Source organism: Enhydra lutris, unplaced genomic scaffold, assembly GCF_002288905.1.
Source record: "Enhydra lutris kenyoni isolate GAN:26980312 unplaced genomic scaffold, ASM228890v2 scaffoldscaffold4, whole genome shotgun sequence".
Taxonomy (NCBI): domain Eukaryota; kingdom Metazoa; phylum Chordata; class Mammalia; order Carnivora; family Mustelidae; genus Enhydra; species Enhydra lutris.
Genome location: NW_019154088.1, coordinates 53,640,343 through 53,656,701, shown reverse-complemented (window position 1 = coordinate 53,656,701; position 16,359 = coordinate 53,640,343). Strand labels below are relative to the sequence as shown.

Here is a 16,359-nt window from a genome sequence, read left to right as displayed (position 1 = left end):
TTCCTTTGCTGTGCAGAAGCTTTTGATCTTGATGAAATCCCAAAAGTTCATTTTCAGTTTTGTTTCCTTTGCCTTTGGAGACATGTCTTGAAAGAAGTTGCTGTGGCCAATGTCAAAGAGGTTACTGCCTATGTTCTCCTCTAGGATTTTGATAGATTCCTGCCTCACGTTGAGGTCTTTTATCCATTTTGAGTTTATCTTTGTATATGGGGTAAGAGAATGGTCGAGTTTCATTCTTCTATATGTAGCTCTTCAATTTTCCTAGCACCATTTATTGAAGATACTGTCTTTTTTCCACTGTATATTTTTTCCTGCTTTGTTGAAGATTATTTGACCATAGAGTTGCAGGTCATTTATCTGGGCTCTCTGCCCTGTTCTGCTGGTGTATGTGTCTGTTTTTGTGCCAGTACCATGCTGTCTTGGTGATCACAGCTTTGTAGTAAAGCTTGAATTCAGGCAACATGATGCCCCAAGTTTTGTTTTTCTTTTTCAACAGTTCCTTGGCGATTCAGGGTCTTTATAGGTTCCATACAAATTTTAGGATTGCTTGTTCCAACACTTTGAAAAATGCTGGTGGAATTTTGATTGGGATGGCATTGAAAGTATAGATTGCTCTGGACAGTATAGACATTTTAACAATGTTTACTCTTCTGATCCATAAACGTGGAATGCTTTTCCATCTTTTTGTGTCTTCTTCAATTTCTTCCTTGAGTGTTCTGTAGTTCCTCAAGTACAAATCCTTTACCTCTTTGGTTAGGTTTATTCCCAGGTATCTTACGGTTCTTGGTGCTTTAATCAATGGAATCAATTCTCTAATTTCCCTTTCTATATTTTCATTGTTAGTGTATAAGAAAGCAGCTGATTTCTATACATTGATTTTGTATCCTGCCACATTATTGAATTGCTGTATGAGTTCTAGTAGTTTGGGGGTGGAGTCTTTTGGGTTTTCCATATAAAGTATCATGTCAGGGTGTTTGGGTGGCTCAGTTGGTTGGGCGACTGCCTTTGGTTCAGGTCATGATCCTGGAGTACCAGGATCGAGTCCCACATCTGGCTCCCAGCTCTGCGGGGAGTCTGCTTCTCCCTCTGACCTTCTGCTCTCTCGTGCTCTTTCTTGAATAAATAAGATCTTAAAAAAAAAAAAAAGTATGTCATCTGCAAAGAGAGTGAGTCTGACTTCTTTGCCAATATGAATACCTTTTATTTCTTTTTGTTGTCTGATTGCTGTTGCTAGGACTTCTAGTACTATGTTGAATGACAGTGGCAAGAGTGGGCATCCTTGTTTTGTTCCTGATCTCAAAGGGAAGGCTGTCAGCTTTTCCCTGTTGAGAATGATATTCGCTGTGGTTTTTTCATAGGTAGATTTTATGAAGTTTAGGAATGTTCTCTGTATCCCTATACTTTGAAGAGTTTTAATCAGGAACAGATGCTATATTTTGTCAAATGCTTTTTCTGCATCAGTTGAGAGGACCATGTGGTTCTTCTCTCTTCTCTTATTGATTTGTTCTGTCACATTGATTGATTTGTGAATATTGAACCACCCTTGCATCCAAAGACTAGAAGTTCTTAATTTCAGTGAAATCCAATTTTACACTTTTCTGTTATGGATGATACTTTGTATGTAAGAAATCTTTGCCTAAACCATGGTCACAAAGATTTCCTATTATGTTTTCTTCTAGTAGTTTCATAGTTTAAGGTTTTATATTTAGTTCTGTAATTAGTTTTGAGTTAACTTATACATGTCCCATGATGTATGGATCAAAGTTCAGGGGTTTTTTTGCATTTAGCTATCCAATTGTTTAAGTGTTATTGGAAAGACTGTCCTTTTTCCACTAAATTACGTTAGAACCTTTGTCAAAAACTGCTTGACAGTTTATATGTGGATCTGTTTCTGGACTCTATTCCGTTCCATTTAACTATTTGTCTTTGTGCCAGTACTACACTGTCTTGATCATTATAACTATTAAGTCTCGAATCAGGTAGTGTCCATCCTCTAATATTTTATTATAAATTATTTTGCATTCTCATTGGTCTTATAATCAATTTTCCAGTCTCTGGGGGGAAAAAGTTTGGGATTTTGATTGCATTGAATCTATAGTTGGGTGTGTGGAGAAGTGACATCTTAGTAATACTGAGTTTTAGATACACTATGAACAAAGTATATCTGTTCATTTATTTAAGTTTTCTTTAATTTTCCTTACCAGAGTTTTGTAATTTTTAGTGCTATTTTAATGTGAGTGGTATTTTTTAAATTTATATTTTGGATACTCTATTGTTAGTGTAGAGAAAAACAGTTGATTTTTGTATATTGACTTTACACCTAACCAAACTTACGTATTAGTTCTAATAGCCTCTGTGTGTGTGTGTGTGTGTGTGTGTGTGTGTGTGTGTATTGCACAGGATTTATAAATAAACTATCATGTTTTCTGCCAATAAGCCAGTTTTACTTGTTCCTTTCTGGTATAGAAGCCTGTTATTTTGTTCTCTTGCATTATTGCATTGCTCAGAACCTCCAGTACAATGATGAATGGAAGTGATGGGAGCAAATACCTTATATTATTCTTGATCTTAAGAATAAAGCATTGAGTCTTTCACCATTAAGTATGACATTAATCATAGGTTTTTCTTTATCAGATTGAGGGAATTTTTTTGTTTTAGTTTTCCGAGTTTCTGTAGGATTAGTTATTGGATTTTGTCACATGCTTTCTTTTTATTCTGTTAATGTGCTGAGTTACATTGATTTCCAAATGGTAACCTTTCATTCCTTTGATAAACCCTCTTGGTCATCGTGTATTATCCTATGTATATTTTGTTGGATTAGGTTTGCTGAATTTTTTTGTTTAGAATTTTTGTGTTTGTGTTCATGAGGGATATTGACTTACACATATATTTTTTCCATACTGTGTCTTTGTCTAGTTTTGGTTGTCAGGGCAATGTTGGCCTTGTAGAATGAGTTGGAAGATAGTTCTTCCTCTTCAATTTTCTGGAAGAATTTGTTTAAAATTGGTATTATTTATTCCTTAATTGCTTGGTAGAATTTATGAGTGAAGTCATTTGGGCCTGCAGTTTTCTTTGTAGAGTTTTTAACTACAAATCCAACTTTCAAAACAGATTTAGAACTATTTAAGTTACCTATTTCTTTTTAATTGAGCTTTGGTAGTTTGTCTTTAAGGATTTGTATATTTCACATAAATGTTTGAATGTGTTGGGATTAAGTTGTTCATGATATTTCCTTATTACCCTTTTAATATCAGAAAAATCAATAGTGATGTCACCTCGTCATAATTGATATCAGCGATTTGTATCTTTTTTCCTGATCAGTCTGGTTTATCAGTTTTATTGATTTTCCCAAAGAATCAGCTTTTGGTGTCACTGATTATTCATTTTGTGTTTCAGCAATTTCCACTCTGTTACTTTTCTGCTGCTTACTTGGATTTCATTTGCTCTTCTTTGTTTAGTTTTGTAAGGTGGAAATTAAGGTTATTGATTTGAGACAGTTTTTCCTTCTCCAATATAAACATTTAGCCTTATAAATTTCCCTCTAAGGTAAGCTTTAGCTGCATATCACAGATTTTGATATGTTGTGTTTATTTTCATTTAGTTCAAAATACTCCCATGAGTGAATTTAGAAGTGTTTTAGTTGTCAGCTATTGGGGTACTTTTTAGTTTTTTCTGTTATTTGTTCAAATTTGATCCTGTTGTGGTTGGAGGACATACTTTGTATGATGTGAATCCATTTGAAATTTGTTGAGACTTGTTTTCTAAACCAGGATATGATCCAACTTTGTAAATGTATATCCTGATGTTGTTAGATGGAGTAATCTATAAATCTCAGGTCCAGTTGATTGACAGGGTGGTTTACATCTTCTGTTTGCCTATCAATTTTCTGTCTACCTCTTCTATCGATTATGCATGGATGTATGAATGTATACAGGGGGGTGGAAAATTTATTCTTTATTGTTTGTTAAGAGCATCTGTTGAGCATCACTGAGCAAAAAAAGGAGGTGAAGATAGTGGTAGAGTGACTAGTGAAGAGTAAACTTTGAGGTGGTATTAAGATCAGTAAGGGAATTGGGTAATACCAAATTGGGTCTTTAAAGGTAAATGAATAGAGACTACAGAGGCAACAATCAGTTGATAAATAATATAGGAAGCAATAATAAGATTTTGAGAGGTAGTTTTCTAACTTTTTAAAAGAGAGATAGTTTTCTCACTCTAATTACTGATAATTCTTCTGAGTAGTTAATAATCAGCAGTACAACAGAAAAATGAACATTTATTATTATTAAGTTTACTGTGTACCATTTGTGCTTAAAATACTTACGTGGATTTTTATATTTTTATTCTCACCTCTGGACTAGGATGTAAGTAATGTTAACATTATTCCCACCCTACAGATGAAGAAATTAAGGCCTGTTGGGGTTAAGTAATATCTTAGGGGTGATGAAGCTGGGCTTTGAGCCTGTCATATTTTAGAGTGCATTTGTTACCGATTTCCCTATTCCTACCCCTCAATAGAATAAAGTATCCTTTTTATTCTGAGTTTTGCTAGAATAGCTTTTGTTAAAGTTGGTGACTATGAAACTTCTTTGACCACAACCTACAAGAAATGGATTTTACATAGCAGTCCAGTGGATATTTGTTATATGTATGTGTATGTATATGATGTTTTTATGTGTATTTATTTCATAAAACTATATTGGCTTTAATATGTACATTATACTTTATTTCCTGTTGATTATCTCATTGCTTCCCTCTTTCTTTGTTGTCACAATCCACTAATGGATTGCAACCCAGGTGAGAAAAACATTGATGTAAGCCAGGAGAATTGTGTGTAAATATGGAGCGTTGTAACTATGTGTCAGTATATGTGAGCAAGGCATTGGGAGTGGAGAGGAAGAGGCATAAGTAATTGTTTTTATACCTGAATACTGGCTACATCTTATACAAAGTTGATTGCTTTAAAAAAAAAAAAAAGCACTTTTTAAAAGACTGGAGGAGTGATGTATTTGGTTTTTGTTTTTGAAGCTCTCTGATCCTTCTGATTTACCAAGGAATGCCTTTAGAATTTTTACCATTCTTGTGGAATTTTTATGTATTGAACATATTGATTATGCTTTGGAAACAGGACTTGCTGGTAAGTATATTTATTTGTATTATACTTTGTGTTAAATCCTTTGATCATGCTTAACTATACACATAATGTGTTGTATATATTCAACACTGTATATATGTCAAATTCAGTTCAATGCAATGAATAATGCTTTTTGAGCATCTGTAATGAAAGAACTTGTCAGGTGCAGAAAGTTACACAAAGACACAGTTCTCTCACATTACTTACATCAAGCAGGACAGGGTAAGCTACATAAGTCACTACAGTGTATGTATACAGAATGAGGTACAATGCTTAAGTTATAAAATATCAGAGGAGCAGAACTGAAGGTGAAAGCAGTTCTGGTTGAAACAGTTGAGTAATGTGAAGTTTAGAAAGGAAAATATTCCAAAATAAGCCTGGAAAGTAATAGATTCATATTAAAATTTTTCCTTTGCTTTTTGTCTTTTGGGTTTACTGGTATTAATAGGATAATAATGATTTTTTTCCTAAATTCCAGCCACATTAGTGCAGTTTCCTCCTTGAACTTTCCACCTGTTCAGTGTGCATCTCAAATTTAACATATCCCTACTGAAACTCTTTTATCTTCCATTTGAACCTGGTCCACTCTCATTCTTCCCCATGTCCTTAAAAAGCATTACTATTTACTAGTTGCGCAGGCCCCAAACATTGGAGTTGCCGTAATTCTTCCTTTTCATCAAACCTGATGCTAGTCTATCAGCAAATTCTGTCAGTATACTTCAGACATAACTTGAATTCATTTACTTTTCTCAAGTTCTACTGATGCCACCCTAATTAAAATACCATCATCTTTATCCACTCCTAACTGCTCTTTCTGTGTCTTCTCACTTCTCCACATGACTGACTTCACGTTAACAATCAGTTTGATTATCATTTCCTTGTTTAAGACCCTTAAGGCCCTTTTAGGGGGAAAAGAATAACAAACTTTACAAAAACATGGCTTTTGATCTGTCATCTTCTTATGTGTACATCCACTTCTCATATTGTACTTCTTCTCACTACCTTAGCCATCAGCCCCTCTGGCCCTCATTCTTTTTTTTTTTTTTTTCCCTGACTCAGGCTTTCCCCCTATTTCCCAATTCCTTTTCCTTTAGCTCTTCTCATGCCTGACATTTCAACTTCTAATCTCAACTGAGATATCATCTTCTTAAAGAGGGTTTTGTGGATTACCCTAGCTAAGATAGCCCTCTAGTCTCAGCCTAGTTACTCATTATTTCATCACTCAATTAATGTTTTTCATAACACTTATCACAATGAAATTTTCATCTGTTGATGTCTGCCTCCACTTACCAGAATTCATTCATTAACACACACCTTTTAAGTGCCTACTCCTGTACTCATGGAGCTTTCATTCTTAGATAAGATAGATAAATGACTAGAAAGTGCAATGAAGAAAAATAAAACTGAGTAAAAGATAGTGAGAAATGTTGGGGAGGTGGGAGGAAGAATTCAGGAGCTGAGGACTTTTTTAGAGAGATGGGTTAGATAATGCCTCTCCAAGGAGATGTATGAACCAGAGAGCTGAATGGTGTAAGAGAGTTAAATGGAGTATTTGGAGAAAGCATTTTAAGAGAACAGCATATATGCTCTTCTGGCTAGGAATCTTTTTTTTTTTTTTTAGGCTTTTATTTATTTATTTGACAGACAGAGATCACAGGTAGGCAGAGAGGCAGGCATAGAGAGAGGGAGGGAAGCAGGCTCCCCGCCAAGCAGAGAGCCTGATGCAGGACTCGATCCCAGGACCCTGAGATCATGACCCAAGCCAAGGCAGAGGCTTAACCCACTGAGCCACCCAGGTACCCCTGGCTAGGAATTTTATCTGTCTTATTCACCATTATTATCTAGTCCTTAGCACATAGTAGATGCTCAAAAATGTTTGTTGACTGTATATCATATCTTTTTAAAAAGTTTTTTAACATTGAAGCAAAATTACCCATAATTCAGTAAACTTGTGAAGCATTTGTATCCTGCTTCTTTTTTAAACTTAATTACAGTGGACTCTTTTTTTAAAAGTTTATTTATTTTCTTAAGTAATCTCAATACCCAGTGTGGGGCTCAAACTCATGACCCCCAAGATCAAGAGTCACATGCTTTTCTAACTGAGCCAGCTAGGTACCCCAATTATATCAGACTCTTGACATCAAGTGTTTAACATTTGCCATTTGCAAATGACTTAATGTGGCAGTTTGTATTGGGATAATAATACCTCAAAGATATTAAGAAAATTAAAGAAGATAATGAAAAAAACTAACAATAATTTGAATCCATATGGTTATTTAGCTCATATGGAAATCTAATATCTTCATTTTAGTAGCTATATTCACAATTTGGAAAGGCTTAGAAAATTTACTGGTAGGATGAAAATGTCTCTTATAATTCATAAGTTTTCTTCCATGTAGCCATTTAATTAACAATTACTGTGGTTATTTCTAATGATCAAAATTTGTCGTGTGTGTGTGTGTGTGTGTGTGTGTGTGTGTGTATATATATATAATAAAGTTAAATGAAGTTAACTATCCCCTATTACTAGACATATTGGATTTTTTTCAGCAGTTTGGTAATTTAAATAATGCTGCAGTGAACATTGTAGAGCTTAAAGTGTTTTCCTTATTTTGAATTATTTTCTCTGTATGAAATCCCAGAGGTGAAGTTAGCAGATTAAAGTGTGTTACTAGAGGCACGTGGCTGGCTCAGTTTTGTAGAGCATGCAACTCTTGATCTCTAGGTTGTGAGTTTGAGCCCCATATAGGGGCTAGGGTTTACTTTAAAAAAGGGGGAAAAAAAAAAAAACCCCACAAGGTGTTTTACCAATTTTTAAAAATTTCTATACATATAGAATTTTCCAAAAGGGTTTTTTTACACTAATTTACACTGCTGTTGGTATATATGCTTGTACCAGTTCTTCTGCATAACATTGAATACGCCTTTAAAAACTTTAGTGGTTAAAAACATACATAAATAACTACCTTAATTTTAATATCTTTCGTTAATAGTAAGGATTTTCCACAAAATTTTTTTCTCTTGTAAGTTTATGTTGGAGCCTTTAATTTTCTTATCAGTTGGTGATTTTGACTTTTATGGGAAAATGAAACACCTTTGTTTTCATTTTTAAAACTTTGAAAAAAATCATCATCCTATAAAGAATTGTAGTTATTGGGGCGCCTGGGTGGCTCAGTGGGTTAAGCCGCTGCCTTCGGCTCAGGTCATGATCTCAGGGTCCTGGGATCGAGTCCCGCATCGGGCTCTCTGCTCAGCAGGGAGCCTGCTTCCCCCTTCCTCTCTCTCTGCCTGCCTCTCTGCCTGCTTGTGATCTCTCTGTCAAATAAATAAATAAAAATCTTAAAAAAAAAAAAAAAAAAAAGAATTGTAGTTATTAATTTCATTTTCTCATATGTGAATATTTTCCCTAACCCGCTATGCCTTTTAATTTTAGCTAGAAACATAAACATCTAAGGTTTGAATGGACCTTAGAATTTACCTATTGCTCTTTTACAAAAAAGAGGAAACTGAAGTCTGGAGAGGTCAGCTTTCTTTTGGAGTCAGCATATTGAGTCGGCTGAGTATCATGCTGAAAATAAATTTATTTTGTAGACAGTGAGGAGACTTTGAATATTTTTGAGGAAATAATGGAGAGCAAGATGAGTAAAATGTGTAAGTTTAAGTATGTTACTCTGGCAACACTACATAGCAGGAAAGAGTGATTTGAACCCAAGAAACTAATAAAAAATTATTTTAACTGTTACCAGAGATAATGAGGCCTTGTTAAAAGAAAAATGGTGGAAATGTATGCATGGCTAATGTGGAACCACTAGGCATGAGAATGGGAAAGGAAAGAAGATACAGTTCAAGATGATTCATTTATTGATTTATTTTTTGATTTATCTCAGCAAATAATGAAGACTGGGTAGATGGTGAAATTTTTCATGTAAAAATTTTGGATTCACTTTATTAAGTTATTGAGCTTAATTTTACTCTTCTATCCACAAAAATCATTGCTGATTTATTAAAATAGGATTTACTTTTATTTATTATGCCAACGTTCTTTTTTCTGTTGCCAAGATGAATTTCTTCAAGTACGATTCTAATACGTACATGCCTTCCAATTTTAGGAATTCCCTCTTCAGATTCTAGGAATGCCAATCTCTATTTTTTGGATGTTGTGCAACAGGCCAACACTATTTTTCATCTTTTTGACAAGCAGTTTAATGATCACCTTATGCCACTAATAAGGTTAGTCAAATTGATTTTTCTTGGTATTTCAGTGACAATTATAATGCTATATGTATAAAGGTATGCAACAAAAATTTCATAAGATTAATTGGACAGATTTTAATAAGGCATTAAATAAGATTTGGTTTATATCTTCCTATCAGTTTATGTGAACTTCTAAAGTATGTGAGGATTAAATAATGTACAGTATACGCACATGAACATGCCTTATAAAATTTGTATGTGTACTATTATTAAAGAGGAAAAATATTTTTTAAGAAGAGGAAAAATATGTGTAAAAGATAAAATTTTATTTTATTTGTTTATTTTATTTATTAGAGAGAGAATGAGAGAGAGAGCACAAGAAGGGGAAAGGTTAGAGGGAGAAGCAGACTCCCTGCTGAGCAGGGAGTCCAACTCAGGACTCTATCCTGAGATTCTAGGAGTATGACCTGAGCCGAAGGCAGTTGCCCAACCAACTGAGCCACCCAAGTACCCCAAAAGATAAAATTTTAAACATTTTATTGTACACATTGATATCCCAAGAAATTAGTTCATAAACAATCTCAAAGATAAAGATAACTTGTGATCCCTGAATCACACTTTAAAAGGAAATGTACTATTTTAAGAGCTGTAATGCCTTATGGTGCAAAATTCACATGACTATTAGGGTTGCATATTCCTTAATAGTTTAGGTGGTTTTTGACATTTAGATGGCATTCAGAAGGCAAATGTGATTGTCAAATTTGTTTTCATAATATAGGAAAGCTAAATACCACTGGATTGGCTATTAGTTTCCAAATTTTAATTAGTATAATTTATTATATTCTTAAGACTCTGGTGATAGCCTTTGGGGTTTGTTCATTTTTGTTTTACTGTTAATCTAGATACTTAATTAAAAAGGAAACCAAATAATCCCAAAATTTCAAAATCACATATATTTATATTCTTAAGGGATATCTTCTCTTACATGAAAGTAACAAATCTAAACCTTCCTCTTCCTTCTCATATAACTGGTTAATTTTTCCTAGTGTGACTGTTAGGCATAGTGTAATACTACTTAATTTCCTAGTATTAAATTGGGCATAGACATTACTATGTAATGTGCTTCTTGAATTTGTGAACAAATTAAAACTATACATGTGTATTTACAAATGTTTATAACAATACACATGTGCATATGAAAAACTTTTATAAGGCTGCTAATGTGATTTTTTTTTCCCTTTAAACATTCAATAGCTCTTCTCCTAAGTTATCTGAATGCCTTCAGAAGAAAAAAGAAATAATTGAACAAATGGAGACGAAATTGGATAATGGCATTGATAGGCAAGTTGTTAGTTTTACCTTTTATATTTTTTATGTTTATTTTTAATTAATTTTTTAAAGATTTTTTTAAAAGATTTATTTATTTATTTTAGAGAAAATCAAGCTCTGGGGAAAGGGCAGAGGGAAAGAGAATCTCAAGCAGACTCCCTGCTCAGCACAGAGCCAGACACAGGGCTCAGTCCCATGACTGAGTTCATGACCTGAACTGAAATCAAGAGTCAGGTGTTTAACTGACTGAGCCACCCAGGCATTCCTTTAAAGATTTTATTTTAAAGTCCACACCCAATGTGGGGCTCAAATTCACAACCCTGAGACCAAGAGTCCTATGCTCCACCAACTGAGCCAGCTAGTAGCCCCCCTTTTCTCTTACGTTTTTTAAATTGTAAAAATACCATTACAAATGCAACATGAAAATGTTTTTCAGTATGTTTAGGTATGCTTTTAAACTAGATTCAATTGAAAACCATTTTTATAGGCCACCACTTTCTCCTCCTCTTCCTCTTTCCCTCTCTCTGTCCAAACTCCTTAAAAATGGTATGTAACATAGAGGATTTTGTTTTCAGGCTTATTATCTGAAATGCTTTAAATAAATATACTTGTTTTCTGTAAATTTCATTAAGTGAATACAAACTCTGTATTCAAACATTTTGTGTAACTTTTTTTGTAGTTAATCACCTTATTAATATTGTAGAGCAGTGGGTCTCTTTTCTTGAGATGATGTGGTGGGCATATATTAATGATGATGATAGTTACCACTTATCAAGCATTTGGTGTATGCTAGAGACATGGGGAGGTTAGATATGTTAAAATTTCAGAGATATAGGAAAGATGTATTTTCTTGGTGTCTTCTTAATATTTTTCTGTATAAGCCTTAATCTCAGAGTCTTTGCACTAGTTGATGAATTGAAGGCACAGTATTCTGTAGTGGTCTCATGAATGTGAACTTCTCATATTTTACCCATGTACCATGGGGCCAAGAGGTGAGCAGAGCATTCATCTGATTCCTTCTGATATTTTCAGACCAGTATCCATCTATAGGTGTTAGGTCAGAACCCCCTTGCTTTTAAAACTCACATCATCTTTTCTTATTGCTCTGTCTCTCAGTCATTTATGTTAGTCTCCTGCATTTATTGAGGATTTGGGCATCTGGCTTATAGTTTTTCTTTTAACCTTAAATCTTAGGTTACTTCTACTTCCATGTGTGTGACCCATTCATTTTCTTGATCATCTTCACTTTAGCTACTTAATCTCATATCCTACTAGACCTCATTATCATTGGTAACAAAAACCTCAAACTTGAATATCCCACTGGTTGCTCACAGTCTCCTGTTCTTCCAACTCCATAACCTGCTTTCTGACCTCCGCAGGAACTCCAGCCCTTAATATATTTCTCTTTTGCCAATCTACTATCCTTTTCTTTATTTATTTTTATGCTTAGGTTGTTTGATTCATCTCTTAAATTAGTCCCTTATAATTACCATAAAATCTGTTTCCATTAACCTTATCTATCTTATTGCAGATCAGTGCAGTCTCTTTTATTCCCGTAACTGGATGGCTGACCACTGTAGGAGAATGACACATAACTTAAACGTTATCGGTGCTGCTGCAAACCCATGTTCTCATTTCCCCACTGAATCATTAGTACCATTTGTTCAACTTCCTGCTTATCCTTAGACTATGAAACTCCTATTCTTCTCACCAGTTCTTCCAAACGTTGGCCATTTGTCTTAAATCCTCTATCTTCCCCTCTTCCTAACCAGTCTCTGTATATGGTGGTTTGTTTTTTTTTAAGATTTTATTTATTTATTTGACAGAGAGAGACACAGCGAGAGAGGGAACACAAGCAGGAGTGAGAAAGGGAGAAGCAGGCTTCCCGCCGAGCAGGGAGCCCAATGTGGGGCTTGATCCCAGAACCCTGGAATCATGCCCTGAGCCAAAGGCAGACACTTAACAACTGAGCCACCCAGGTGCCCCTCTGTATATGGTTGTTAAGGAAGTAAGTTAGTGACAGGTTTCTCACATCTTTAAGATAACCATAAATAAAGTATTGGGCAAGAACAGGAAGCTAATAAAACCAAGAGTTCATTTATAGCAAGACCTAGAATTTATTTTTTCTAAAATCTAAAGTCTACTGATAGTAATAATTTTATGGTGCTCTGAAATTAAATAATTTAATTTAGTATAAATAATATAAATTAAAGGAAATTTAAAATAAATGGGTAAAATGTATGGTGTTCTTAATTCTCTAGGACATTAAATTGTATGATTGGACAGATGAAGCATATCTTGACTGCAGAACAAAAGAAGACAGATTTTAAGCCAGAGGATGAAAACAATGTTTTGATTCAATATACTAATGTGAGTAAAATAATTCAGTATACTAGTAAGAATATCTACTATACATAATATTTTCATTAACATTTTCATTGGTGTGTCTTACTGTGCTCTAAATTTTTTTCTTTTATACTTAGAGATTAATGAGACACTGTATGTATTTTCTTATTAGCTAAGCTGATACACATTTCTATGTAATAAGTGTAGAAAAAATTTTACAGGCCTGTGTTAAAGTCTGTGCTTATGTAAGAAAGCAAGTGGAAAAGATTAAAAATTCCATGGATGGGAAGAATGTGGATACAGTTTTGATGGAACTTGGAGTACGTTTTCATCGACTTATTTATGAGCATCTTCAACAATATTCGTACAGTTGTGGGGGTGGCATGTTAGCAATTTGTGATGTAGCTGAATATAGGAAGTGTGCCAAAGACTTCAAGGTATGTATTCACAAATATAAAACTTGTCAGTAGGCTCAAGAACATAAGCAGACCATTAAAAATGCATGCTGACTTGTAATCACTACTGAAAAGTTTAAAACTTGTTGATATTGTAGTGAGACAGATCTAACATTTCCTAACTGAAAGAGTAATGTTCTAATCATATTTTCAGTCTTAACACATTTTTGCTCTCTGCTGTATTTTAGACAAGGCCATATTTCAGTTCAACAGTCCAAATGACATTGGTGACTTCCATAACCAATGCTGTGTATATATCACACATCAGGAAAATAAGTTCTTTCTTCATGTACATCTCTGTGAAATCAGTTTTCCTTAAGGCTTAAATTATTTAAGAAAACTGCTATATTAATGGTAACTAATTCTAATCCATAGAAGTATAAGTGACAACTGTTGAAGGAAATTGGCATGAATCTTTTCAAAAAGATTATACCAAGTTTATTTAATGTCTAAAATATTTAGGTTTTAACAATTTCAGGAAGTTTTTACACTTTTTAATATTGAATCCTCCCACATTAGTAAGTCTTAACAGTATATAAATAAGAATTTATAAAATAATTATAAAACTAGAAATTGTTTTGTGTCAATGTTATTTTTTTCTTCTTTCAATTCAGATTCCACTGGTATTACAGCTTTTTGATACTCTGCATGCACTTTGCAATCTTCTGGTAGTTGCCCCAGATAATTTAAAGCAAGTCTGCTCAGGAGAACAACTTGCTAATCTGGACAAGAACATTCTTCACTCCTTTGTACAACTTCGTGCTGACTATAGATCTGCCCGCCTTGCTCGACATTTCAGCTGAGGTTGAATATGCAAGGGAAACGTGTTGTACTTCAGCCGGCCTTGGTTGATAGAAAGCACAGGAGATTTCTTATGACACAGCCAACATTTTATGGAAAAATGACTGTTTGGAGAAACAGCAGCCATACTTACCCTTGAGATTTTATTTGAAATTTGGACACTACTGGCCATATTTTGTTTTTTCCCCTTAAGTTGAGTTTTAATTCTGTTCTTGAACTTACAAATTTCAGATTCTAAATTTCATATTCTGTGAAACTACATGTCACTGTTTTCATCCTAGAAAATGTTGGTGTCAGAAGACAAATGTGATGTTATCAGTGTTCCAGTTGACATTCTTTAACATATTCTATTGGGAAGTTTCACTGTCCTATTTTGCATTAATGGTAAAATACAACAAAACTGCATTTATTATTTACCAATTTTTACTGACCTTTTCAGCACTTGGTAATTGTTAAACAAATTATTTTAGGTTTTCCTATTGAACTTTTGCCTCTTTCAAAAGGTTAGTAATTGAGCATAATTTCTGTAGTTGGTTAATTGGATTTTTTCCTGAGGTATAATAATATTCCAAGAAAAATGTTATAAACTAAACTAAAATGATGAAATGTTTTATGTAGATATTAGGTGTGGATCAGGATACATCTGCTTTCTGGGTAAAAAAGAAAACAAACCTTAAAGTTTACTATTTCTTATTTTGTAAACAGATTTTAAGCCAATGCTAGCAAGAAATTAATAAGTCTGCCTTATTTTATATTTCATTTAAGATAAGGTGGAGGACCTTAACTAAAGGACCCTATTTATTCATTATTTTAATATTATAAGGGAAATAAAATGAGGTATAGTCTAAATGGTGAATATGAGAAATATTGACAGTGTTTAGCAACAGTACAGTCCTTTAAGATTTCTTTCTTAATGCTAAACTGGAATAAGATGGGATGGCTAAACATAAGTAATCTATTTTAAGGAGAACCAGGAATTGATAGCGTTATATATTCTACATCTGGAGATGAGCTTTGTAAAAACTGGTTGCTTTTCAGATCTATAGTTTCTGTCATTATCTTTTTCAAGGTATTTCTGAAGCAGTTCTTACTGATTGGAATTAATTGAATTGGCTTAATGTGGTGACATAATAAATCACTTATAAAATTTTAAACATCAAGTGGAAATTTAGAAAGGCTATTACTCTACAATTTCTATAAACTTGCTCCGTAAGAATTCATTCTTATCTATATGTAGTGTTTCAGCTTCCTTTGTGTTTTTCATAATCATCTAGGGACAGATCAACTTTAATGTTCAGCTCATTCTTGACATTTTTTTTTCCCTTTAAGAAGATTTTTGGCCTAATTTTGGCAAACTACTTTTCTTTTAAGACTATGTTTCTGAATGGTCGTCCACTTTTCCAAAACTTCCAGGTCCAACGCTAGCTACTGTTTAAATTACTATTGACTAAATATTCTTCATTTTCTGTTTAGCCCAGTGTTACCAAGGTAAGGAAGAGAAACAAAGTATGCCAACTTTTATCAAAGCATTTCAGGAAATCGTGGCAGTTTTAGAAGGCTGTCTAGTTTTCTATTCCTTAGCCAAGGGAAGCCAGAACAGATTTTGAATACAAGAGAAAGTCATATGCTTGTACTATTGCCATTTTAGAAAGCTCTGATGTGAATTCAAATTATACCTCTGTTACTTAAAGCCAACAATTTTAAAGCAGTAGTTTTACTGGCCATTTGAACTCTTTGTACACAGTGTCAATTTGTAAAAAAAAAAAAAAAAAAAAAAAAAAAAAAAAAAAAAAAAAAAATCTTAAATAAAACATGTGAGAAACATTTTAAGACTTCCAAATCAGAGAAGTGCTTCAAATTATTTTGTTTGGATTAATTTTTAAAATGTAAAGGCTATACATGTTGCTTAGATATTTTGTTAATTATTATTTCCATGCTTGAGTTTTGTGCAATATTTTCCATTATGTCCATTGACCAAGGCAGTGACAAAGAAAACTCGTAAGTGAATACTTAGAAGTGTTAACATTAATGCTTTAATAAACAAATTCCCTGCAGTTGTTTTTTTATTTCACTCCATTTTTACATCTTTAGGATATCTGT

General features: G+C 33.6%; 1 protein-coding gene across 1 annotated transcript in view; it reads left to right on the top strand.

The window, feature by feature from the left end:
• Positions 1–16,012, top strand: part of LOC111140538 (exocyst complex component 5) — a 61,906-nt gene extending 45,894 nt beyond the window's left edge. Inside the window, exons 13-18 of the mRNA XM_022492762.1 lie at positions 5,029–5,137; positions 9,244–9,364; positions 10,583–10,669; positions 12,919–13,027; positions 13,225–13,440; positions 14,073–16,012. Of these exons, the coding sequence (XP_022348470.1) occupies positions 5,029–5,137; positions 9,244–9,364; positions 10,583–10,669; positions 12,919–13,027; positions 13,225–13,440; positions 14,073–14,261 (831 nt within the window). The 3' untranslated portion in view covers positions 14,262–16,012. The remainder of the gene's footprint in view (positions 1–5,028; positions 5,138–9,243; positions 9,365–10,582; positions 10,670–12,918; positions 13,028–13,224; positions 13,441–14,072) is intronic.
• The last annotated feature ends 347 nt before the right edge of the window (positions 16,013–16,359 follow it).